General features: G+C 56.2%; 2 protein-coding genes and 1 long non-coding RNA gene across 10 annotated transcripts in view; 1 reads left to right on the plus strand and 2 right to left on the minus strand.

Moving 5' to 3' along the window:
* Positions 1–5408: 5408 nt before the first annotated feature.
* On the minus strand, positions 5409–12452 carry TICAM1 (TIR domain containing adaptor molecule 1). Of its 5 annotated transcripts, XM_039878426.1 has the most exons (4): positions 12310–12441; positions 11585–11776; positions 9178–9289; positions 5409–7953 (listed from the first exon to the last, which is right to left on the minus strand). In XM_039878426.1, exon 4 carries the CDS (start codon positions 7811–7813, stop codon positions 5729–5731), a length of 2085 nt encoding a protein of 694 aa, XP_039734360.1. In that variant the 5' UTR covers positions 7814–7953; positions 9178–9289; positions 11585–11776; positions 12310–12441; the 3' UTR covers positions 5409–5728. The 5 variants fall into 5 exon arrangements, with proteins under 5 accessions (XP_039734360.1, XP_039734357.1, XP_039734359.1 ...); XM_039878423.1 differs by lacking the exon at positions 9178–9289; XM_039878425.1 differs by lacking the exon at positions 9178–9289 and having other exon boundaries at positions 11585–11745; positions 12310–12426.
* Positions 11140–16689, plus strand: LOC120615412 (uncharacterized). 3 transcript variants are annotated; one of them, XR_005656256.1, is made up of 3 exons: positions 11140–11335; positions 13830–13966; positions 14430–16689. It is a non-coding gene; the product is annotated as an uncharacterized LOC120615412 (long non-coding RNA). The 3 variants fall into 3 exon arrangements; XR_005656258.1 differs by lacking the exon at positions 11140–11335 and adding an exon at positions 11840–11888; XR_005656257.1 differs by lacking the exon at positions 11140–11335 and adding an exon at positions 12488–13052.
* Positions 16690–18737: 2048 nt separating this feature from the next.
* The window catches only part of PLIN3 (perilipin 3), a 15370-nt gene continuing 8502 nt past the window's right edge, over positions 18738–25605 (minus strand). For both annotated transcript variants that reach the window (XM_039878429.1, XM_039878430.1), the window contains exons 6-8: positions 21796–21995; positions 20172–20297; positions 18738–19327 (exon numbers count right to left, since the gene is read on the minus strand). In XM_039878429.1, the coding sequence (XP_039734363.1) occupies positions 18986–19327; positions 20172–20297; positions 21796–21995 (668 nt within the window). In that variant the 3' untranslated portion in view covers positions 18738–18985. The remainder of the gene's footprint in view (positions 19328–20171; positions 20298–21795; positions 21996–25605) is intronic.

Consider the following 25605-nt stretch of genomic DNA (forward strand, 5'->3'; position numbering starts at 1 on the left):
GAAACACCCAGTTGGGGGAGGGGTCTGGATTCAGCCCTCAGGCCACCAACTTGCCCTCAATCGTCTGATTTAGCAAGTTCCTCTTTCAGAGAAGAGCACGTTCATTGGGCAGGGCGAGTTAGTGGCGAGGACACAGGCCACGTGACGCTGGGAACACCGCTTTCCCTGAGCCTCGGTCTCATCTGTAAAGTGGGGTAACTCCAGTAGCCACCCCAGCGTTGTGTAGAGGGTTGAGTGAGTTTGCCCATGAAAACAGCCTGGCACAAAGCGCTCAGCGGGCCACCTACTGTCTGCACGCCCACTTGTACATAACGACACATGGATGAACTTAAAAAAAATTAGTTATCTGTTTATTTGCATTTTCTTAAGGAACAAAGCATAGCTAGTCCCCCGAACATGTGAGTTCACAGATACTAATACTGCAGGTGACCCAAGTTTAAAAACAAATACGAAAAATGAAAGACGAGTTCGTCGTATTTTATACAATTTTTTTTCCCCCTGAGATAAAATTCACCTTATAAAGCGTACAATTCAGTGGCTTTTAGTGTAGTTGCGAGGTCTGCTGTGTAACCATCACCGCTGTCTAATTCCAGGGAAAAAGGGAGTTCATTTTAAAGGCTCCTTGAAGAAAAATATCAGGCAACTCAAGGACTAGGAAAGAAATTAACGAGAGGGCAGATGGCCGGCAGGGAGCGTGAGGATGTCAGGCAGGTGAGCAAGGTTCAGGAGTGAGCGGGAGGGTGCCAGACAGCGTCGCCCCCATCCTGGTGGCTTCTGAGACCCAGGAAGGGTGAGCCTGGCACACTCCAGCGCCCAGGTGCCAGCAGAGAAGGGGGATGCAGTTTACACGGTGGGGACGGGCACGGGGCCCACTGAGCTCTCTGAGGGACCCCAGGGGAGCCTTGGGAAAGGGGGAGTTTGGGTGGCTCCTTTTCTTGGGAAGAAAACTTTTTTTTCTTAACTTCCCTCAGAAATTGGAAACCCTGGGTGCTTCCCCGGGCTATAAAAAGGCCGTGTCCTCTGAGCAGGTTAAAAATAAAAACCCCCACCCAGGAACACCCGCGGCTGGGAGGAGGGGCTGAGGCGGCTGGGCGGCCGCGGGGGGGTGGGGCTAGGCTCACTTTGGGGCCTGAGGTCTGTGTCTGCCCTCTCTCTGGGCTGTGGTCCTCAACAGCATTACACTGCGGATTTCCAAAGACCCAGTTAACAGGGAGATTTATACAGCCGCTGTGTTATTTGTGGAGGGGGGCTGTTGGCATGGCTTGGAACTTGGCACTCTCTGGGGGTCCGTGCCCCCAGGGGCTCTCTTGGGAGGAACCCCCACCCCATGTTGGCGGGGAGAGAGTCTGGAAACACTGTCCGACAACACCTCCTGGTGGCAGTGAACGCTATCGCTGCACCTGAGTCCCTGTGATAAACGAAGTATATCTATCCTGTTCTCCAGGCCCCGGGGGACCCAGGCCCTCCACCCGGGTCAGCCCGCTGCCCCCTCTCCATCCCTCGGAGGCACCAAGCGCCCTCCTGCCCCGAGGTCTTTGCACAGGCAGTCCCTTCTGCCTGGAATACATTTTCCTCCCAGGAGTACCCCGCTCCAGGAAGCCTCCCCGACACCAGCCCCTGCACCCCCTGCGTACCCCCGGCCCACGCAGGACCACGCAGGTTCTGACCACACAGAGAGGTGTCTGTCTCCCTCACAGAGCTGTGAGCCCCATGAATGTAGGAACAGAGTCTGCCATAGTCAACACCACATCCCCTAAATCTGAAACCATCCCCCCTGGGCATACAGTAGGTGCTCAATATATACTGTTCAATAAATGAATGCGCAGATAATGGGATGAATGAACTGCCTGCCCACAGGCAGCGAGGGGATGTGGAACCAAGAGGCTGTTTAAAGTCAGGCTCGAGCAGCATTTCTGATCCGTCACCGAGCGCCTGCCGTTAGGCCGGGCACTGGGATCCAGCAGGAAGTCAACGAACAAAGCTCTTGCTCGCGGAGAAGGGGGATGGCCGCCTCTGTGACAAGCAGTGACTTATTTTGTCCCCAAGCGCTAAGCGTTACGGAAAAGTGGGGCAGCGCTGGGCGAACTGGTGGGTGTGATCGTAAGTGAATTTTAAATGGGGTGCTCAGAGAAGCCCCCATTGAGAGGGTGACTTTTGAGCAAAGACCTGGAGGAGGTGAGGAGGGAGCTATGTAGGTGTCTGGTGGAAGGGCGCCCCAGGCAGCGGGCACGGCCTGTGCAAAGGCCCTGGGGCAGGACAGTGTCTGGCGTGTGGGAGGAACAGCTTGGAGGCCCCCGTGGCTGGAGTGGAGTGGAATGGGGGGAAGGGGAGGGGAACTTTGGGTTGTGGGGCCCTCCATGGGCCAGACGGTCTGGGGAGACGACAGGCAGCTGGAGAGGACAGGCTACAGGGCTACCCACCCTCACGACTGCTTCAGGGAGCAGGGATGGGATACAGATCTGTCCCACGAGGGTCTCTGGGCAGGAGGACTGGGTGGCTGGGGACCCGGAAGGGCCGGCAGCTTTACCCCGATTCCTCTTTGGGATCATTTGAATTCTGGACCATGGGAAAGTATTCGACGTCCAACAGACAATAATTTTAAACACGCATCTCTCGATGGCATGTTTCGTGCGGCGCCTCGTTGGTTTGTGGGGGAGGCCGAGAGGTGGGAGAGGTCTGTCACCTCTTCTGTGTCTAGCCAGGCGATGGGCCAACCAGGTTGCGTGGAGATGTAGATATATGAAATTCGAACGCAGCCCGCACTCCCTGTGTTCTGCCCAAGCCGAGCCTCAGCCGGGCATGTGCTGTGTGACACTCGGCAAAGGGCTACCCCCTCTGGGCCCACAGGGCGGGAGAACATTTACAAAGCAGCTAATTATCGCAGAAAGATGTTGTTCCAAGCAGGGACACAGTTCTTGACTTCTGAAAACAAATCATCTGTTATTTATTCACATTTCACAGTTTTCCTTTTGGCCTAGAGGGGGCATGGGACTTCCACCCAGGCCCACGTGGGGCCTCCGGGCCGGTGGTGGCCACCAGGAGGCGCTGCGGAAGCAGGACTCGTGGCCCCGTAGGGTTGCCTTGTCCTGGCAGTCTCCCCTAGAGGCTTTTGCCATGCTCTGCCCACCTCCCGGAACACTTTTCCCAGCCCCTGGCTCATTCCTCAGGTCTGTTTACTTCCTCCTTCTAGAAGCTCCTCAATCCCACCCCGCTGGCCAAGGGTCTCCTTTGGGCTCCAACAGCCTCCTACATGTCCCCGTCACAGCCCTGATCACCTCGTAATTGTGTGCCATGCCCTGTCCTGGCTTCTGAAAACACTGCAGTCACCAAGACAGGTCTGTCCCAGCATTCCCAGGGGGGACAGGGTGTGGCGGAGAAATCGCTAATTAACAAATAAAGAAATAAAGAATATTTCAAAGAATTGAAAAATCGAGGCTGCTTATGGGCCAGAATCCAGTAGAGAGATGCCCAGCTCCGTCTCCTGCCCTCGAAGGCTACTTACATGCTGTGTGACCTCGGAGAAGTGACTTTACCACCCTGGGCCTCAGTTTCCTCATCTGTAAATTGGGGACAATGACAGTCTCCAGCTTCTGGGCTGTTGGGAGGATGAAACGCGCTCATCTGCCCTAGTCCCCTAGCTCCCGCCCTCACCCCCGCAGTCAGTCCTCTCTGTAGCACCTGAGTTAGGTCCCCACAGCCCTCCAGGGCTCCCCCTCCCTGGGTGGGGAAGCACAAGTCCTCCGCGTGGCCCACAAGGCCCTGCACAACCTGCCCTGTCCCCTCTCTCTCCCCCTGGCTCACTCCGCTCCAGCCACACGGCCCTCTCCTCGCTGTTCCTCCAACAAGCCAGGCACAGTCCTGCCCCACGGCCTTTGCACGGGCTGTTTCCTCTGCCCAGATCCTCCTCACCCCGTCCCACCCAGTTCTTTCCATGGCCAGTTCCTCTTCTGCCAGGGCTTGGCCCCAGCACCACCGGAGAGGCCCCCCTGGCACCTGGGCCAAAGTTCTCCCTCCTGAGACACTCCCATCACCTCGCCCAGTTAATTTCTTCCAAAGTCTCTTCACTTTCTGAAATTGTCTTGCTTCCTCATTTGATGACTTATTCACTGCTCCCTTTCCTGCATCTCCAACTGAAGAGAGAGCGAGGGACGATCACGTTCCCCGCTATGACACCCCAGTGCCTGGGAAAATCCAGGCACACTGTAGGCACTGGAAATGTTGGGCAGATGAGTCAATGGCCTGTTCACTGCCACTGCCCAGTAAATTCGCAGCTAGCTCTAGACTCAAATCCTTGGTCTCCAGGACCCCGCCCTACCACACCCCATCCCGCCATGGAATCTGGTGTCGGGTTTCACTTCAGTTTGGCTGGAATCTAATCTCAGCTTTCCTCCCCAGGTTTCACTTCATCATGGCTGGGAGGGCGGGAGGGAGGGAGCAGAGCCCCAAACAAAACCTGAGTCAGCCACTAAAACTGCAAGTGGCACAGAGCAGCCTGGGTGACTCACACCAGGCCTGCCCTTTGGACTGGCGGGCACTGGAGGAAAGGGCACGCAGTCAGTGCTCAAATCAGGCAGCTGGGTGGAGGGAGCCTTCGGCTGGCTGGCTCGGCCCACCCAAATTCGTCCGCCTTGGGCCCTGTCATTTCCTCCGTTGGAAGTCTTCGATTATCATCTCCCACTTCTGATTCACAGGACTTTCCGGAGCAGAATTCACCTTTTTGAGCCTCCGTTTTCCTCATGTGTAAAATGGGCCCAACCATAGAAGCTTCTACCTCGAAAGTTCATTTTGGGAGATTAACATATGTTTAGATATTTAAAGCTTCCAGAATCGACAAGTGGTAAGTGCTCGACCTAATTAATTCTGTTTTGCTTCTCAAGAAAAGATGAATCCCTCCCTGCCAGGCACATGCAGTTTATGAGCCCTCAGACCATCGCTTCTGACGTGCTGATGACTCTGAAATTATAAACCCATTTCTCACATGAGAAAGCAGAGGCTCAGAATGGTGAAGACACTTGCCCAAAACCACGCGGTGGGATCTGAGCCCAGCTTTGGTGGGGGCAACAAAGCAAGACCTGCCACCCCAGACCACCCACCCCAAAAAAAAAAAAAACTGCAGGAGAAACTGCTCAATATCCCCCAGTGTCTTCTCTGCCCACCTCCGCTGGCATTAGAACCACTTTACGCAAAGCACGTGGCCCCTTGGAAGACTGCATTTCCCAGGTGGCCTTGCAGCGGGAGAGGAGCCATGTGACTATGTTCTGGCCAATGAAGTGAGCGAATGCGTGCAACTTCCCGTCCATGCCTGCAGGGGCAGAGGAGAGCTGCTCTTCCAGTTCCCTTTTTCGAGAAGTAGCCACATTTTTCTCTCACTAAATCGCAGAGCGGAGGTCTCCCAGAGGAGAACGGCGTTAGAGAAGCATTCAATAAATATTTATTATAATTAAAACAGCGTACTAATATCCCCCAGCCCATTCCCCACCACCACCATCCAGAGAGACAGAGACAGAGACAGAGACAGAGAAGGAGGGAGGAGGGAGAGAGTCTGGCCTCTCGAGGGCCAGAAAGTCATGGGGCCCATATCACACAATTTCCTAAGACGTGAAGGTGCCCCAGCAATGTCCTGAAAACAGCAGGTGACCCATGTTCCACTGCTCCCCCTGGAGATGGGGGGAAGGGGGGTGTCTTCAAAGGGGGCCTGAGGTCAGGGTCATCGGGCTCTGTCACTTGGTCATTCTGCATCCTGTGTCTTGTCCTCAGGTGCCTGGGTCCCTCTCTGGTTCCACATATGGTTGTTGAGCCCCAGCTGCACCATTTGTGCATGGTGGATTATGAGGGGCTGCAGCCCAGGGCTCTGAGGGGTCACAGGTGAAGCCTGCGAGAAGGCTGGGGGCTGCGGGAAGGCCGGTGGGGGGCTGTCAGCCAGCCATGGAGGCAGGGGTGACGGCTGATGGCCAGGCCAGGTAGGAAAAGGTAGCTGTGCTCCCAAGGGCCCTTGGCTTCCATAGGGCACCGAAGCCCCAGGGGGCAGCTGACTCCCAAATGTCATGTGGTTCCCAAAAGCTGCCTGGAGCTTCTCCATCTGCGCCTGCCAGGATAGGTAGGCCTGGAGGTGGGCTGAGTACGCGGCGTTCAACGCGGCTGCCTGCTGCCGCTCAACCTCCAGGTGCTGGCGCTGCTCCCGCAAGGCGCGGACATCCTGTTCCTTCTTCCAGGTGGCCTTATAGGCCCGCAGCTTCTGGGGCTTGAAGGTGCTGGCCACCTTCCTGGTGAAGATCCGAGAGTGCTCGTCCAGCCACACCAGGCTGGCGAGCAGGCTGCTAGTGTCAGGGCTGAGCTGGGCCAGGGAACTCTCCAGGGGCAGGAAAGGGACCACACAGTCTTGCCGCCCGTGCTGCATGAGGCTGTTCATCAGTGAATGGCCCACTTTGTGCAGGCTCAGGCGACAGTCGAAGTTGGCAGTGAGCAGCAGGATGGTGAAGGCTGAGTGGTCTATGGCATCTTGCAGGCAGCTCAGCTCACCGCGCCCGGGCACCTCGAAGTCCTCGCAGAAGGTCGCCCCGTCGGGCACGCCCAGGGCCTCAAGCTTATCTCGGACGCGCAGGGCGATGTGCTCATCCGCCTTGGCGTGCAAGACCACAAAGCTGTAAAATTTCTTCTCCGACGACTCTAACTCGAGAGGAGGGGGACGCAGGTTTGGGGAGGCCAAGCGGGCGGGACCAGGGGTCGATGCAGAAGGGTCGGGAGGGGACGTCTTCGTGGCCGAGGGAGCCGATACGTATGGCTGGGCTGTCGGGAGGGTCGTGTCTTCTGTGGGAAGTTGTAGTGGCTTCTGGTCCTTGACAGGGCAGGCGTCTGTGGAGGGCACGGGGAGAGACTGGGGGGCTGGCGACACTTCCGTGCACTCCACTGGGTAGTGGGTGCCGGTGTCTGGAGCCTCACATGGCTCGGACGGGCCAGCAGGGCTTGCGTCTGGGGCCACCTCAGGAAGCGGGAGGACGGGGCTGTTTGGTGACTCCGGGATGTTGGCTGTCCTCTCCGACGGGGGCCAGCTCATCTCCTCGGGCTCCTGGCAGCCCATGGGCACAGGCCCGCACGCCGGGCTGGCCGGGGGCTCATCACCCAGTTTGCTGGGCCTGCAGGGGCTGCGGGGCTGGCTGAGGACAGCCATGGTGGGCGACTGGCTAATATCTAAGCTGCTGGCCAGGGAGGCCAGGCTGCCGGTGGATCTCAGAGAGCGCCCTCTGCTCCAGCCCGACGGGCCCTCGATGGGCCGAGGCAGGCTGCGCGTCCCAGAGGGCGAAGGCGAGGATGGCGGGAGGCAGCCCAGATCAGAGCGGAGGGGCCGGAACTCCCCGGGGTCCCCGACGATGTGCCCCCCGCACCGGTTTCGGGCCTCCTCCTGGAGCTCCCCGAGCCGGGGGTCATCGCTGGAGCCGAAAGCCCGGAGGGCTGCCTGGTAGGCCACGTCCCGCATCGGGGCCGGGCACAGCCGCTCCTCAGCGAGCAGGTGGTACACCTGGGCCACGGCCCAGGACACGTCTGGGGGCTCCTCCGGGGCCTCGGCACTGCTGTCCATGCCGGCCCACTGGTGGGCCACGAGCCGGGCCGCCGCATCTGCCCTGAGGGCCTCCAGGGAGACCCTGGCCGCCGCCTCCTGGCCCAGCGTCAGGAGCACCATGGCGTGCAGGAGGTCTGCTCCCCGACAGCCTGGGCGCAGGGCCTTCAGCTTGCGCTGAAGAGACAGGAGCTTGTCCTGGCCTGCCGCATCTAGAAGGTCAAAGGCGCCGGAGAGCGACGGGCCAGTGCAGGCCATGGACACGGGTGGGTGTGGCCTCCGACGGCGGCAGAAACTCTGGCTGGCGGAGGCATGTTCTGCACCGCCCGCCTTCCCGCAGGTCCGGTGTCGCCTACCGGCTCACGGTCCCCTGTCTCATGGGGAATGCTGGAGCAGACCTGCAGAAAGCCGGAAACGCACAGTTACCACCAGAAGGGGGCGGCCCAGAGACCACCCACCCTCGCCCCCACCGCCTGCTTTCCAAGGTCGCCATGACCTGTCGTAGCAGGGGGACCTTGGGCAAGACGTGTCACTTCCCCCAACCTCAGTTTCCTTCTCTGCAAGAGGATAGCAGCTGACAGGTACCTGGTGTCACCCAAGAGGTAGACACTACTATTTTCCCCATTTGCAGATGAAGAAAGTGGGTCAGAGACGTGAAGGCACTTGCCCAAAGTCACACAGCCAGTGAAAGACAGAGCTGGGATTCGAACCCAAGCAATCTGGCTCCAGAGGTCATGTGCCTAACCACAAGACTACACAGCCTGTTAGGATGATAGCAAGCCCACATAGGGGACCGCTTCGGGGCTGTGTCAATGCGTGGAATGTTCCGAAGCCGTCGACCGGAAGTCAGTAGGTGCTCAATACACATTTGAAAGGGAAACAGTCGGCCTCCTGGGAGGTCCCAGTGCCCCCACAACTGGTCTTCACAGCCTTGGGTAGTCCTTTCAACATGGTGCCACCGAGAGAATATGTGATGGGGTGTCACTCGTGACATCAGGTTATAAAATGCACTGGCTTTCTTCTTGGTCATTCTCTGTCTCTGTCACGCCGTGTTGTAAGCCATGTTGCAAGCAGCCCTCTGAAGAGGCCCACACGGAGAGGAACTGTGGCCTCCTGCCACCAGCTACGTGAAGGATTCTCAGCGACTCCAGCCACAGCCGAGAACTTAACTGTGACCTCATGAGAGGCTCTGAGACAGAACCACCCCGCTATCTGTTCCCAGACTCTGTGTGCAATCATAAAGGTTTATTGATTTTCAGCCACAGAGTTCTGGGGTGATTTGTTACGCAGTGATAGCTAACCGATATAAGTAGCATTGTTAGTACGGTGCGCTAACCATCGCTGCCTGCTGGCTCTATGCCTAACAGAGCTGCCAAGCCATTTGGAGGCTATTTCTTCCTCTTTCCAGTTCTCAAAAAACGTCATGCCGATTTCCACTGCAGGCTCTTTGCAGGCGTGGAGCGTCTTAGCCCCAGACCTTTGCCTCAGCGACCTTACTCTCACCGCTCAGCTCTGAGGTACAGCGGCACGGCCACCCCAGCTCCCCATTACCAGTCTCTCTCCTACCCTGTTTCTCCCACAACAGAATTCGCCACTGGGCAGACTTTTCTTGTGTGCCGAACCTTTTGCCTTCTGACGGTGGGCATCAGAGGGTCACGGAACCACAGAACAGGTCCCTAACGCACACATTTGCTGAATGAATGAATGCACGAGGCCAGTACTCACATCTTCCCCCTGTACGCAGAGAAAACAGGGACAGAGGAGGCCTTTCCAAGAGGGAGGGCATCCCAGACTCCATAATTTAAGTCACCAGGTGCTCAAAGCAAGTCATGTTCAGACTTGGGAGAAACACGGCCTTAGGGCCATCCCAAGGGGCCAAGAGCTCTGCATCTGCCCATCAGCTGGGTGGGGCTGAGGCCTTCTGCCTGTCCCGCCCTAGTAACCATCCTAGTACCCACCTGGGGTGAGACCTTGCAGGCTAGAGCAGCACTTCACAGCTGGGACAACTCTGTCCCCCCCGGGGGGAACTAGGCAATGTCTGGGGACACTTCTGGTTGTCACAAATGCTGGGTGGAGGCCAGAGAGGCTGTTCCACGCCCTGTAGGGCCCAGCATGGCCCCCACAGGGGACGATCGGGCCCCAAACGCTGCCAAGAGCTGACGCTGAGGGACCCCGGTCCAGACCAAGAGTTAATTCTTTGATTGATCCCCATTTGCTGATAAATCCCAGACCTTGTTGTATAAATGATTCAAATTTTTTTTTTTTTAATTTGTTTTGGGCAGATATCACGTGGTATCCTGGGGCCAGGGGGCCAAGGTCAGCAATTCCAGGAAGTCAGATGCGGGGTAGAGGGCATGGGGAGAGCCGGTGTCAGGTGGTGGAGGCACCAGGGGGCATGATCGAGCAGACAGCAGACGAGAGCAGAGGAGAGGGGCTGGGGGCGAGACGCACGGGGGTCATTCACTGTCCGGCTGTTTGAGAACAGGGAGGGGCATGGCAGAGACCCGAACGATGGAGCTGACTTTCTCGTGTGGGGGACAGGAAATCAACAAGTAAATGAGTGAAATTCTCAGTATAATGCACTGATGAATGTCATGGAGAAACATAATGGGGGAAACGGGGTCCACAAATGCCCAGAATTGGGGGCGAGAGTTTGCACTTTTAAACGCCGTGGTCGGGAAGGCCTCAACGAGAAGAGAGATTTCAACAAGACATAAAACAGGGAGAGACTGACCCATAGGGTCATCTGAGGGAAGAGAGTTCTAGGAAGTGGGAACAGCCCATGCAAAGGCCCTGGGGCAGGACCGTGCCTGGAGCGCTGGAGGAACAGCGAGGAGGCCTGTGTGGCTGGAGCAGAGTGAGAGGGAGGGCAGGGAGGGGGCGGGGCACGTCGAGCAGGGCCTTGTGGGCCAGAGGAGGACTTGAGGTTTTACCCTCAGGGAGGTGGGAGCCCTGAAGGGCGATGGACAGAGGAGGGTCAGGACCCGACTCAGGGGGCTCACAGGCCGGAGGGGCTACTGCAGAGAGGACAGACTGTTGAGGGCAAAGACGAGCAGGGGAGCTGGGGACTGAGGTAGAGGTGACCGCTGGTTCAGGCAAGCAAGGACGGGGCCTGGACCAGGTGGTGATCCAGGTGAGGAAGGATGGGAATGTTGGATCTGTGGATAATTTGGAGACTGGAGGAGGCAAGCAGGGCACTTGGGCTTTTGGCGTGAATGCTCGAGACTGGGACAATGTGGGAGGAGCTGGTTTGGGGTCAGGAGGGAGTAATTGAGAGTTGTTTTAGGCATGATTCATTTGAAAAAGTCCTCCCTGCAGTCCTCCCTCCTTATCTCCCTCCCTTCACCTCCTCCCACTTCCCCCGACTCCCTCGGATCCAGCCACACCTTCTTTAAACATACTGGATCCTGCCTCAGGGACTTTGTACCTGCCGGTCCTGCAGCCTAGAACAGCCCCAGATAGCCACAAGGCTGGCTCCCTCATCCTCTTCGGCTCTCGGGCTCGAATGTCACCTCCTTGTCAAGGTCCGACCTTGCCGCCCTGCTTAACATTGAACCCCATTCACCTACACTCCCCGGTTTTTTTTTTTTCCACTTCTCGCCACCTGACACTATGGAGTTTCCTCGCTCCCTGTTGAATACGCAGTGCTTCCTACTGAAGCACCACGAAAACAGGGATGTTCGTCTGTCTTATTCACAGCTGTACCTCTGGTGACTGGCACCCAGTAGGGGCTTCATACTGACTGAATAAATCGACAAATAGAACAGCACCTGGCACACAGTAAGTGCTCAAAAGATGTTTCCTGTTTGAATCCCCTCTACCCAACAAGACAAGAAGTCTAATCTGCCCCCACCAGGACTGGCACATAGTAGGGGCACAATTCATTCTTTTTGGCTAATAAAGAAATGTTACGAGACCTAGAAAGCAAAACATAGCCAGACTGCCTCTGAACAAATATGGAAAACTGAAGGGGTATGTAGTCAACAAGCGTTGATGGAGCACCTACTATGCGCAGGCATGTTCCCTCACCTGGATCTGTGGAATCCTGAGGCCAAGCCACCGGGTGAGCCGCGGGATATCCGCCCTCTGCATTTTGCACACATCGCTGTGAGCATTCACAGGTTTTGCTGGTTGTCTTGGAGGGCAGTACTTGGTCCCTCCCGTGTGCCCAGCATACTGAACAGTGTCTCCTGCACACAGCGGGTGCTCCATAAACACTTGCTGAAGAATGAACGGGTGCCCCTCCGTCAGGGGAGGAAACAGGCCCAGGCAGTTTCACTGTGGGGTTGCGTTCCCTAAGGCCCTCTCTGCCTTAGCCGCAAGGAGAGAGAAGGTAGGGGGTGGGGCGTGGGCAGGGGAGTGTGCCTGGACGACTGCCCGGAGGCCCCAGGGAAAGGTGGGGACCCAGGGCCCCGAAGGGGCTCAGGGGAGGGGCTGTGGAGGCAGCGGGGGCGGCGCTCCCGGCCCAGGAGGAACAGGGGCCCGGGGCCGAGAACTCTGCCAGACTTGCGGAGAAATCGGAAACCCGGAAAGAAATGGAGGGCTTGGGAAGGAATTCGGGGTGTGGGGGCGTTGGCGAGGGCCCGGGTCACCGGCGAGGGCAACTGGAGCCTTGAGCGGCACCCGGCACACAGCGCGCGGACGCCAGAGGCTCCGGCGGCCGGGGCGGCGGGCCTCGAACCCCGGCGAGGAGCCGCGGGGCGCCCCGCTACCTGCAGGCGCCCCGGCTCCAGCCCGCGCCCCTCCGTACTTACCCCGGCTGGTGGGGCCGAGTCCTGGCGTCTTCGCGGCCCGGCCTGGAGGTGGTGCGGGCGGCTCCGCCTCCGGGACTCCGCCTGCCTCTTCCGCGGTGCCCGCGGGCGGGGAGGAACCGGGGTGAAGTCACGCCTGCCCAGCGGGACGGGGAAAGTCCCCGAGACGCCCCGCAGCGCCGCCCTCCTCCGCGCCGCGCGCCCCCGCCCCCCCGCCCCCCCCCAGCCAGCAGATTCGGGCGCCTCCCGTGCGCCGCGCCACGCTCTGGAAACCTTGCTGGGGACAGAGGGACAAAGCCTGCGGGAAGCAGGCATGCGGTCTGGAGAGAAGGGGACCACGGTTTAACGGGAGGGGGTCATTTCCATGAGCGATTGGTGCTATCCAGGAAGTAGAATTAGGGGCTGCGATCATGGGCTGGACGCCTGGAAATGGGAGGGAGGAGAATGTGGCCACGCACGGCGGGCACGGCGGGCTGGGGAAACCCACGTGGTGGGAAGAGGGACAGCAAGATGGCATCTCTCGAAGTCGCCAACGCGACGCTTTAGAACTGACAGGGGTCCTAACCTTCCGGGCGTCCCGGACCCAGGTGGACACACCCACGGGGCGTGGGTAAGACGCAGTAGCCAGCGCCCATCGTACCTCTAGGGGCCCGCGAAGATGTTTCGTTTCTTTTCAAATCAGAAACAAAAAGGAATAGTATCCAGCCTGGATTATATTCGTCTTTATAACAAGGCAGTGGTAAAATGTAATTTTTATTATTTTTTTAATGGAGGAGGGGGCCCATGAAATTATTAGTGCCTTTGTCTGGGCCCCTTTAGCCTGGAGAATAGAGGTGCCTCCTCTCAAAATACTACTTGTGGGTGCAGAAACTAAATACAGGCGCTGACAAGGACATGGCGTGGAAAAGCATTTATTAAAATATTTTTTAAAAAACAAATTAGCGATCCATCGTTGGGCGAATGGATAAACAAAATGCCATGATGTTGTATCCATTCAGAGGACTAGGTATTGTTCAACCTTAAAAAGGAAGTTCTGACCCCTGCTACCACGTAGATGAAACTTGGGGACATTACGCTCTGTGAAGTGAGCCAATCAGGACAAATGGACAAATGCTGTGTGATCCCACTCATGGGGGGTGTCCCAGAGGAGTCAAGATCCATAGAGACAGGAAGCAGATGGTGGAGCCAGGGGCTGGGGGAGGGAGGGGAGTGAGCGTGTGATGGGGACAGAGGGTCAGTTCTGGAAGGTGAGAACGCTCTGGAGATGGACGGTGGGGACAGTGGGGACGGTGGCACAGCAACGTGCGTGTACTTAATGCCGCTGAGCTGTGCACTTAACAGTGGTTGAGATGGTGAGTTTTCAGTGTATTGTACCACCATTTGAAAAACTTTAAAAAAATACTTGTAAGGCAATCGCTTTAAAAATACTTTTGAAATAGAGCTATATTGAAACAACAGACATCTCTTAGGGATATATATATACCTTTATCGCCATATGAACTAACAAGATCTAATAACCACAGCAATGTACTCATGCTGAGTGTCAGCTCTACTCGGGGCCATCTGCAGCAACGTGATTTGATATGAAAATACCTGTGGTTTTCAACTGGGGATAAAGTCACAAGTCCTGCCGTTGCCTTCGTTCATAATTAAGGAAATGGTAAATACCGGTTAGAGTCAGCGAAAAGGAAGATGTGCATTTCTTCCCATCGGTTAGTTCATGGGCACCCCGAATTCCATCATCGGGTCCCCCAAGAGGTTCATGGATCATAGGCCAAAGTTTGCTTAAAGGTTCACAGGAGGGAGATGCACCCTCCCCGCTCCGGGCCCTTACTTAGTGCCTGTCTCCAGTGAGGGAGACATTTTATTGAGCACCTACTGTGTACCAGACATGTCTAGGGTCTGGGGATACGTCAGGGAGCATGAAAGAAGTGGTCCCTGCCTTTGGGGACTCCAGTGCTGGACGGGGAGAGGGCATTAAACCCACCATCCCATGCCTCTCTCCCCGCCTGCCTCACCATCAATGATTTTACGTGCCTGTCCCAATGCCAAACATCTGGGGGCGGGGGCTCTGATCTGTGTCTCAACCTTTCCAGGTAGGTTAGAACGTGTCCATTTTATAGGTGAAAAAACTGAGACGCGGAGAAAAAGAACAGAATGGAGCATCCTGGCTTCCGTGGGAAACCCTCGGCTGCAGATGGATACATTTAACCACCTGCAGACAGGTGTGGTTGCCCCGCTCACTTCTTCAACAAGACAAGGACAACCTTCCAGTTTAGGTCTATGATCCTATCCAACCTCTCGTCCTCCTGTGCCGGGGAGAATAGCTCTCCACGTGGGTGCCCATTTTTTTCAGTCCTGCACACGTGTACATGAATCCGTGAATGTGACATTTAGTATTCTTCAGTCTGGTTTGGCTTTTTTTCTGACATCCGCCAGAAGTCAGCAAACTTTTTTTCTGTAAAGGACCAGATAGTAAATATCGTTGTTACAACCACTCCGTGCTACAGTTGCAGCTTGAAAGGGGTCATAGGTGATATATCAAGAAATGATCACGGCTGTGTTGTGTCAGTAAAACTTTATTTACAAAACCAGGCGGCGGGCCGGACAATGGCTGTAGTCCGCCGACTTGACATGGATGGTGTATTTAGCTTTATTCTATCAATGTCTCTTAACATGTTTCTAATCCAATATATGTAACCCCATTTTTTTTTCATTAAAAAGTATTGGGGGACATTAATAACCATTTTTTAAGCGGGTTATGTCTAAGCATGACTGTGTCACGATTTATTGAGTCCCCCGTCGTGGGATGTGCCGGCTGCTTCACTGTTCCCCCGAACAGGCATCATTACCTGACAAGTCAGGAACACAGTACGGGGTGAGCGGAAGCCCGAGTGCTGGGTTTGAATCCTTACCCTGACACTTACCAGCTGCGAGGTGGGGCCGAGGGCGAGCCCTGTGAGTTGTGCCTCGGTTTCCCTTTGTGACGTGGAGATATCAGCATCTGCCCACAGGGTTTCTGTAGGGTAGCTCTCGAGAAGGGAAACTTCTGGGACTTCTCCCACGTGGAGAAGATGCATTCTCGCTCTTGCTAAATATTGGCCATCATTCTCCAGACCAGCGCTCCCTGTTTGCACTCCCACCAGAAGTGAACAAAGGGCTCACTTCCCCCGTCCACCACCGAATGTTACTTTCACTTCTAAAATTTGCATTTGAAGTATAATTCATAGGTGCTAAAGTGCATAAATCTTAAACGGACAGCTCAGTGGACTTTTGCAAAAGCACGTACTCTTCGTAGCCACCACCCAGATCATTTCCAGGCCCCAGGAGTCCCGCTGGCCCCTTCATTAGCCCCTGGCCGACTGCTATTCAGACTTCTCTCATGATAGTTTAGTTCCATCTGTCTTGAAACTTCATTGACGTTTCACTCGCGATCATGCCTGTGAGTTTCCTCCACGTAATTACAAATACCGGTAATTTATCCTTGTTCCTTGTTACATAATATTCCACAGAGTGACTGCCCACTTCGCTTCTCTGGATGTGCACTTGGGTAGTGTTCCAGTTGGGAGCTGTTCCGAATCAAGCTGCCGTGAACATCTGCTCAGATTTAGCATGGGTACGAACCCAATAACAGGGCTGCTGAGACACTGGGGAGTATCCCACGTGTTGCTTTTGCGAAAAGGCTTTGTAAATCCTTGCCCATTAGACTCGGAACCCCCCCAGGAGAAAGCACGGAAGATCGTTTCGGCTCTCTAGTGGGCCTGGGGGGTAAGCTCACTTCTGTGCCTCAGTTGGGAACGGACACCATGCTGGTCCAGCCCACCGTTCCAGCACTGAACATCTGCCGCCCCCAGCCCCAGCACTGCCACTGTCCTACGGCTAGAGACGTGCCCACATCCTTAGCCTCAGCATCGTACGTGTGGCTCATTGATGGTCTTTATAGCCACTGCAGCAAAACACGTCACGGCTTTTAAATACTGGGAGAAATATGTGCGTCTAAGCAGTAAGATGGAACGGGAAGCACAGAATGGTGGTCTCGAGCAGAGGCTGGCCGACTTTTTCTGTGAAGGATTGGATGGTAAGTATTTTACGCTTTGTGGGCCACGGGCTGCACAAAAGAGAAGACCCTCTCTCTTTCCACCCCACCCTTTACGACAGGGGATTTCCCCAGAGCCGCTGACATTCTTCTTTTTATTAAGAAAAGTCTGCAATCTCATCCGTCGGAACAGGGACAAATGCAAAAAAAAGCAGAATGGATGCTGCCATCTGTCACGGTACAGTCGACTTTATGAAATAACGTGGAAAAATGTGTTCACAGCCAGTGGGTTCGTGCTAACTTGTTACGCGGCCATCGCTAACTATCTCGTTCTGCAGAGGGGGGCGATGATGGGCAGAGAGGGAGGCGGGTCAGCCAAGCTCCTCCAGGGAGTTGGGGGACATACAGAAAGACAAGGACCCCGACTCACTTGCTGGGCCCTCGTGGGCTCTGGCGCCAGCCCGCCTGGGTCTGAGGCCCGGGGCTACCGCTTCCCGATCGGGAGGCTTTAGAGCGAATCATTTGATTTCTAGCTGCCTCAGTTCCCCCATCTGTAAAAGGGGACGATCAGTAGCAACTACCCAGAGGCTTGAGACAAGGACGGGGCCTCCGTCTACCAAGTGCTCAGATTAGCACCTGACTCACCACGATGGCCAGTTCCAGCCTATGTATCGTTAGGCACGATATGTTCCCTGCCGTATCAACGGCCCCGTTTGGGGAAGCACAGTGGCTCACTTAAAAGGCAGGAAAATGAGAGTTTGAGATACTAGCGAACTCAGTGGTCTCACCTGGCGGTGATTCTGCCCCCCGAGGATACTGGGGAACGTATGGGGACCTCTGTGGTTGTCATCACTGGGGAGGGGTTCTCTAAGCATTGAGTGAATGGGGGCCAGGGATGCTGCTCGATACCCCCACGGTACCTAGGACACCCCTCCTCCCAGAGAACGACCTGGCCAAATGCCCATTGTGCCAAGGAGGACAGACCTGAGATACCCTAAGTAGCAGGCTCTTTCAATGCACGACCCATGCAACCTTTGCACTATAAGACGCTAGAGCCAGATCTCAGATGGCGACACAGGGGCAGATGCAAAGGCCCCTGCCCGGGGTCCCACACCAGGGCGCTGGCCGGTAGACTTATGTCCCATCACCGAGCTGGAATCCGGCGTCACTCGGCCAGCCCCGAGGAGCACAGGACCCCTGGCCATCGGGGACATGCAATAACGGAATGGGCAGATTTGTGGCATCGCAGACGAGGCTGAGAGTAGGCAGCGCCCCTCCCTGGCTGTGAGCTTCTGTTTCTTCATTGGTAAAGTGAGGACACCTGACCTGCACTGCACGGCTGAGACGATTAGAAGCGGGGGGTGTGTGAGCCAGCCCTGGCCCAGAGCAGCACCAAGAGGATTCGGCTTGAATGCGGCCACCGCCGCCGTGACCGATGGTGCCAACTCAGGCGCCGGGAACGTGCACACGCGTCATCTCGCTGTTGCGGAGGTTGGAAGTCTGAAGCGAGTCTCACCAGGCCAGTCAGGTGACAGCAGGGGCCTTCCGGAACCTTTAGGGGAAGATCTGTTTCCTGCCTTTTTTGGCTTCTAAAGGCACCTGTATCCTTGGCTGGTGGCCGAACCCTTTGTCTCCGACCCTCGCCCTCCAGGCTCTCTCTTCTGTAAAGACCCTTGTGATGACACCCGGCCCACCGGGGTGATCCAGGCTCACCTCCCACCTGCAGATCCTTCACTGAATCCCATCTGTAAAGTCCCCTTAACCGTGGAAGGGCCGGGGGATTAGGATGTGGATATTTTGGGGGGCCAGCCTGTTATGCTGTTTCCCCCCCACACACACCTAGGAAGTCCCACTACAGAAAAAGCAGCAGGCTTCCCTCTTCGGACACACAGCTATGACATGGCGCGGGGCAAGACTGGGCACACGGGCCGGGAGGGGGTGAAAGGCCCTCGGGCCCCGCTCTCGTCCGCAACGCCCAGGACCAAGTTCGAGGACCTGAGGCCCAGCAAGTGTGGCGAGCGCGTCGCCGACGACTAACACGGGGCCTCGTCCGAGGCGCTGCGTGCGAACTTCAAGTTCGTAGCAGGTCCAGTCCTGAACTTTTCACATCCCCGTGAGCAGAGCAAGGGTGGGGCCGAGACAGCCACAAGGCGCCCCCGACGTGTTTGGCTGCTGGGAACACACACGCGTACACGGCCTGCGCTTCGCTGCAGGGGAAATTTATTAAGGCAACGCTGACGCTCCAGGCGTGATGGCCTGCCGGGCAGGCCCAGCCCCTGCTGCCTACCCTGTCCCCAGAGGCCCGCTTCACAGACCAAAGTCCAAGTCCAGTAACTAAAGATCGATGTCTGGGGCTCTTAAGGTAAAAAAAGAAGTGGGATAGAAAAACTACTTTCCTGGCTTTCAAGAAAGAAAAACAAATTCTTTAGAACCTTCTAGAAAAAAAATTTCCAGAAGCCTCGCACTAATGATTGATGAGGTGAGGCTCAGAACGCGCTTTCTCGAACGGGGGAGGGAGATTGGTCCGTCTGGAGGACCCCAGCTTCGTAAGGTGGTAGCTGAGAAGAGCTGAGGGACAAGGGGTCCAGTGCAGCTGCTGGTCCCCTGGGGAGGGACGGAGCCCCGAGCCCCCTTCCTGTCTCTCTACTTCTTCTCTTCTGGGGCCTTCTCAGTGATGCTGGGAGCAAAGGGTCCCACCAGCCACATGAGGGGTGTGTTCTGGGCCACATACTGGACCACGTGGTCAAGGGCCTCCTGGGCCCTAGTGACCTGCTCGCGGCTCTGCGCCACGATGCTGCTGGACAGGTCCTGGAAGGAGTGGATGCCGGCGAAGGCGGCCTGGAGGTCTTCCACCTGGCGGTGAGCCTGCTGTGCCTGGTCCTTCACGTAGGTGGGCAACCCCTGGATGCTGGAGCCCAGCGAGGCGCAGGTGGCCTGCAGCTGCTGGGTGATGTCACGGAACATGGCAAGCGTCTGGGACTCGACCTGCGGAGAAGGGACAGTGGGGAGGGGGTGACGAGGACCACTGCTTTGGGGGAAACCAGATCCAAAGCTGGGAAAAAGGAAGTAGGGTTCTTCCGCCGACCTTCAGAAACCCTCCCACTGGGGGAGGCCGCCCAGCACGATGGCTTGCAACACTGGCTCTCTGAGTACTGAGCTGTGAGGAGTACACCAATCAGACCGAAAAAAAAAAAGGGCACAGACATTTCTCCAAGGAAGATGTGCAGACGGCCAAGAGGCACGTGAAAAGACGTTCGGCTTCATTAGCCACCGGGGAAATGCCGCTCACACCCACGAGAGCTACGGCCCAGAGAGGTTAAGCTGAGCAGCTCTAATGGTAGGCAGACCGAGACTGGGGGCATCCTACACACGAGGCATGAGGTTGTGTGGGGTGTTGATGCACTGAGAGCCGAGACACGAGCGACGCTACAGGCGGCAGGGTCAGAGCGGGGTGCAGGGGGGATGCCTGGGGCAGGCTGGAGGGGCCAGGGAAAGCCAGAAACCGCTAGAACCAGGTGGGTATATGATGGGGACACCGGGGTGGGGTCGAGACAGTTTTAAGAGTTTTAAGACTCGAGGTGACTTCGGACATAGCTTAGAATTTGGCAGGTTGGGACACGTCACTCTCAAGTACCCCAGGTTCAGAGGTGACACCCATACCCCCTAGGCAGGCTTCCTGGAGGAGGCGTCAGCGAGTCTCGAGGGCAGTTAATGGGAAGCGAGGTTAGGGGAAGCGTGCCCGGCAGGTTGGTCGGTGCATCGAGCAGAGGTGTGGAGGAGGAAGCCAGGACCCCGGCACCCCACGCTCCCCTCCCCCCACCATGGCTACCTCTGGCTTCCCGGGGTCCCCCTCCGTGCCCTGGAGCTGCTTCTGGTTCCAGGTGAGCCACATCTGGTGTAGTTTCTCTTGGCCCTCCACCAGCTTCTGATCAACTCCCTGCTTGACGGTTTCCATCTGAAGCAAGAGAGACAGAGAGAGGCTGCCTCAGTGCTAGGGCAGCAGAGCCCCTGCCCACCCCCAAGCATCCCAGGGAGCGGGCTCCAGGGGCCTGGGAGTCCTCCTTTTATCTGAGATAAGGGGCGGGAAGGAGAGGGGGGTGCTGTTTTCAAACACCATTTTGTCGTGGTTTCTGTGGCCAAGAAGCGGCCACAAACTTTCTGCAGCTCGGCCCATTTAGTTTGCTTCTCTCCCTCCCCTTACACACTGGGCCTGGCCACGTGCCTGGCTGTGGCCCATGAACAGAAGCAGACAGAACAGCAGCAGAGGCTTAAAGAGGTTTGCGAGAGAATGTTATTCAGCCTTGAAAAGGAAGGACATGCTGGCACCCGCTACGGTGTAGATGAATCCTAGAACCTGATGCTCAGTGAAATAAGCCAGGTACAGAAGGACAAACACTGTGTGATCCCCACTCACAGGAGGTCCCCAGGGGAGTCAGATCCTTAGAGACAGGAAGTAGATGGTGGGGGTGAGGGGAGGGGAGGGGAGTGACTGTTTGATGGGGACAGAGGGTCAGTTTGGGACGATGAGAAAGTTCTGGAGATGATGGTGGGGACGGTGGCACAGCAACGTGCGTGTGCTTAGTGTCACCGAGCTGTGCTTACAAACGGTGAAGGCGGTAAATTCTGTTATGTGTAGTTTACCACAGTAAATATTTGTTTAAAAAAAGAAAGGAGATATACTTAGCAGAGAGAGAGAAAATAATAGGAATTTAGCTCTTTAAAGAACAGAAAAATAAAATCCTGGGGCGGGGAGATTTGACCGCAAAGAGGCAGGGGGAACGTTTTGGGGTGATGGAAATATTCCAAATCTCGATTTTTGTGGTAGTGATATAATATGCATTTATAGTTATAAAACTCTTCAAACGATGCCCTTAAAAAAGAGTGATTTTCATTGTATGTAAATTACCTCGATGAAACTGACTTTAAGCAAAAGAAAGAAAGAAAACGTGCTCAGACTAAGCCCAGGGCAAGACCCTGAGCTAGCCTGCTGCAGGAGGAGCCCGCACGGGGCTCAGCCCCCAGCCAACCTGTCATGGGCTGAGGTGTACCCCAGGACCTCAGAATGTAACATGTTTGGTGATCAAGTCGTTAAAGAGGCAAGCAAGATAAAATGAGGTCACTGGCGTGGGCCTTAATCCAGTATGACCGGGGTCCTCATAAGGAGATGGGACATAGACACGCACAGAGGCACGACCCCGTGAGAGCACCGGGAGAAGGCGGCATCTACCCACTAACGAGACGGGCCTCGGGGGAACCAACCCTGCCCACACCTTCATCTCGGACTTCCAGCCACCCAGACTGTGGGACTTGGTGTGGCGGCCCTTGTAAACTCATTCAGCCCCCGCAGCCCACGAGCCAGCCCCGGCGGACATGCAGAATGGTGAGCGACCGGCCGCTAGGTTTGGGGAGGATTCGGGAGAGCGCGTGCCCCCCACCCCCCTGCCAGGCCTCACCAGGCTGAGCGCCTGCTCCAGCTGCAGCAAGGCATCCCGGGCCCTCTGCCTGGTGTGCTGCAGTTTGCCCAGCGAGTGCTCGTAGGCCCGCTGGCGCAGGCGCCCGGACAGGGAGCCCAGACGCACGAAGTAGCTCTGCTCCTGCTTCTGCTGCTGCACCGAGGCGATGTCGAAGCCCTCCAGGGAGGTGGCGACGTGGGCTGCGGGGGGGTAGGGTGGGGGTGATGCGGGGAAGCATCGTGAAGGCCGGGACGCAGGCCGAGCTCGCCGCTCGGGCTGCCTCGGGGCCTGCTGCAGCGTGTGGCATTGATTGCCCAGGTTTCTGTGGGTCCGGCGCTCGCAAGCTTCGAGGCTTCGCATTGAGTGGAGGGTTCCCTGCCTCGGCTTCCCCATCTGCACAGTGGGTATGATGGGAACCAAACTTCTCAGGAGTAACAGCCTTCAGATGAGCAGGAGGGTCTGCGGACCACAGCCCCGCGGCCCGTCCGGCCTGCTTGCAGTTTGGTACGAGCTGACACTACAGCCGTGCGCACCCATTACATGTTGTCTTTGGCTGCTTTCAAAGTGCAGTAGTGGAGTACGTGGCCTCTCGGTCCCTGGAGGCTAAAATACTTATAATCTGGTCCTTTACGGAGAAAACACAGGCCGACCCCGTGTTGGCGCCTGGCACGTAGTAAGAGCGGCCAATCTTTCACAATGTTCTAGGCGCTGCACTCACACTCTTATTAACTGTCTTAATAGCAGTTAGGTCAGCACCACCTCGTCCAGAAAGTGCTCACGAAGCTACAAGGCCACACGATGGAAGACTGCCTACCTCGATCGTTTTGGCCTTCTGCTCTGAAACCTTCATGGAGTGGTTATAAGTTTGAGCTTTCTAAGTAACCTGAGCTGCGTTCGAATCCAGACTCACGGGCTTCGTGATGCTCCGTAGTGGGGGCTGCAAACTACGGCCCGCGGGCCGAACGCCACTTGCCTTTATAAATAAAGTTTTACGGGCACGCAGTCACACCCATTCATTTACCTGCTGCCTAGGCTTTTATGCTACGATGGCAGCGCTGAGAAGTCGCAACGGAGACCGTAAGGCCCAAAAAGCCAAAACTATTTACCACCTGCCCGTTAACAAAATGTTTGCTACCCCCTGCCTGGTCTATCCAGAAGCGGTTTTGCCAGTAAGCCTCAGTTTCCCCTTCTCTACGACCGCTAAGTCAGAGCTGCCTGAAGTGTGAAATTTGGACTACCCTCTCCTCAAAAAAAAGGCACGCAAATGAATATTGAGCTATTTTTATTATCTACAGCAGACGATGCGGCTTTTTATTTATATTTATAGTGAGAAAGTTTCCTTTCTAAAAGAATCTGGCAAAGTTGATTTAAAGAAGGCTATCAAACAAACAGTCCAGGGAATGTAAACGCAAGACCAAGATAACGTGAGAGAGACGCTCTGGTCAGATGTGAACGGCAGAGCTGTTCTGCCGATTAAGTGAAATCTCCATTTTAGCCACATATTTGCGCATCGCCTAGGGGTCAGGCACTGTTCCGGAAACCAGAGACAGTGGAAAATAAAGCGGTCAAATTCCACGGGCAGCTGTCGACCCCACTGCACAATCAAGGTAAGCCTCCAGTTGGGAAGTCAGCTGTCTCTGTAAACATGATCAAAGTCTGGAAAAACACTGTACCCAGGGACGGCAAGTCCCGCACAGGGACAGAGTCTGCATTTTGGGGCTTCGAAGGCAGTACTTCGCCTCGATTCTCAGCTCTACCACTGCCCTGCAGAAGCAGCCTTAGGCAAAATGTAAATGATGGGTATGGCTGTGTGCCAATAAAACTTTATTTACAAAAGCGGGTAGCGCTCCACTCGGCTGGGGAAGAGACATCATGGAAGAATCATTTCATGCTGACATTTAAAAAACTGAACAAAAAACAAAGACATGGGACACTTTGTGGCAGCAAAATAAAACCCTGCATTTTTTAGCAAAACAGATTCTTCCTATTCTCCCACCAGAGGCGGGTTTGCAAAGACTAACCCTAAACCAGCAGCACTCTGAAACCACCCTGCCGATGTCCGGGACATCCCCCAGCCTTCCGGGAATCCCAGACCTCTGCCCTTAGAAGTGAAAGCATCTTTGTAATCCAGGCCAAGGACATCTGGCAGAGTCCTGGCGTGTCTGGGCAAGCAGGCAGGGCCCCGTGGAGAGGGCAGATCCCTCGGCAAAGGGAAGTACCTGGAGGGGCGGGTAGAGGGCTGCTCCCAGGGCCCAAGGCAAGCAGCACATCTAGTTTTCACACGCAGCAGCTCATACCTTCACCTGCACTCCGCCCAGTGCCTTAAGCATGGGTGTGCACGCTGATTCTTATCCACAGGGGGTGGATGTAGAAAACCAGAGCTGCCCAGACGCTGCTGTGACCCCAAGGCCTGGCCCCAAGACCTTCCTCCCTGCAGACCCTGCCCCTCCTGCCCTCGGGGCCTGGGACCCCGCACTGAGCCTTACTCAGGCTGAGCGCCTACTGTGGAGCGGCAGGCACTGAACTTGGGGTTCAGCAGCAAAGACATCAGCCAGGTCCCATCCTTCAGGAGGTTCACAGGTGGGTGGTGGAAACTCGAAGGACAAGTGACATGCTACGTTCAAGCCACACGATGCAAAGCTGAAGATCGCCAGCCCTGCCCGGGACATCGAGCCTCTCCAGAAATTAGGGAACCTCCCCTTTCCACCGAGGAGCCTCAGGGAGAATCATGGGGACTCGGAGCCAACTCAAGGGGCCCTCCAGGTGGCCCAAAATAATGACAAATAAAGCATCCATGAAATAAACTTGTCAGATTGGAAAATGTCCTCTTAATCCACGTATTCAAACATAAAGACTCCCTATTCGACCCATGGAGGGTGCTGGTGAAGCAGCCCGTGATGCCACAGTAAAGAAAGGGGGGAAGGCTGGCCATTTTCACTGCTTTTCCTCAACAAACTGTACCGTGGGGTAATCCGAATTGCAGAGAACTTTCTCCACGGAAGTTTCCCAGCTATGGAGAAAGAAGTAATTCTTTCAACAGCGACCCACTGCCGGAGGTGGAGGTAATGAGGAGGAGCCGACTCATTCTGAAACCACACGGTTCCACTTAGGAAGTGCCAGAACGGGCAAAGCGGAGGGCCTCATCTGGGAGGCGACTCTGCCCCCCAGGGGCCACTGGGCCACGTCTGGGGACATCTGTGGTTGTCACGACCTGGGGTGCTCCTGGCATCGAGTGGGTGGGGGCCGGAAATGCTGCTCGACTGTCCTCCACGCCCCCTGCCAGTGCCCAGGATGCCCCGCAGAGTGACCCAGCCCCGAAAGCTGGCAGCCCCGTGGCGGGAAACCCTGGTCCAGTCTGTCTTCAAGGTTTTCCCAGTTCTCCCAAACGTCTCCTCGTTCAAACAAACCTGCTCTGGCCAGTCGGCCGGGACTGGGCCGCCACTGCCCCCTGGACGGAGCATGGTGTCTAGCTCCTGGCAGCCCTCGTGGGCCCTCGCAGCCGTGGGCACGTTTGCAGTCCCAGGCACGTGTGCCAAGGAGGGCCATCTCTCAAACGTGGATCAAGACCCACTGCCACGGCCGTGGTCACGAGGATGAGTACAGGCTCCTTCGTCTCCAGTGGCTTCATCCCCAGTCCGTCTGTCCATCTTCATTCCTGCCCCAACCTGGTCCAGCTCCCATTTTTGTTGGCCAGGTCCACCCACCCCCTCCCCCGCACCCCTCATAGCCTGTCCTCCCCAAAGCAGCCAAGAGAGGGCGTCTGTGAGCACCTGAGTCAGGGCCAGTCCGCGCTCTCAGCCCACAGCCCTA

This window comes from Pteropus medius, unplaced genomic scaffold (assembly GCF_902729225.1).
Source record: "Pteropus medius unplaced genomic scaffold, Ma_sr-lr_union100, whole genome shotgun sequence".
In the NCBI taxonomy this organism is placed as follows: Eukaryota; Metazoa; Chordata; class Mammalia; order Chiroptera; family Pteropodidae; genus Pteropus; species Pteropus medius.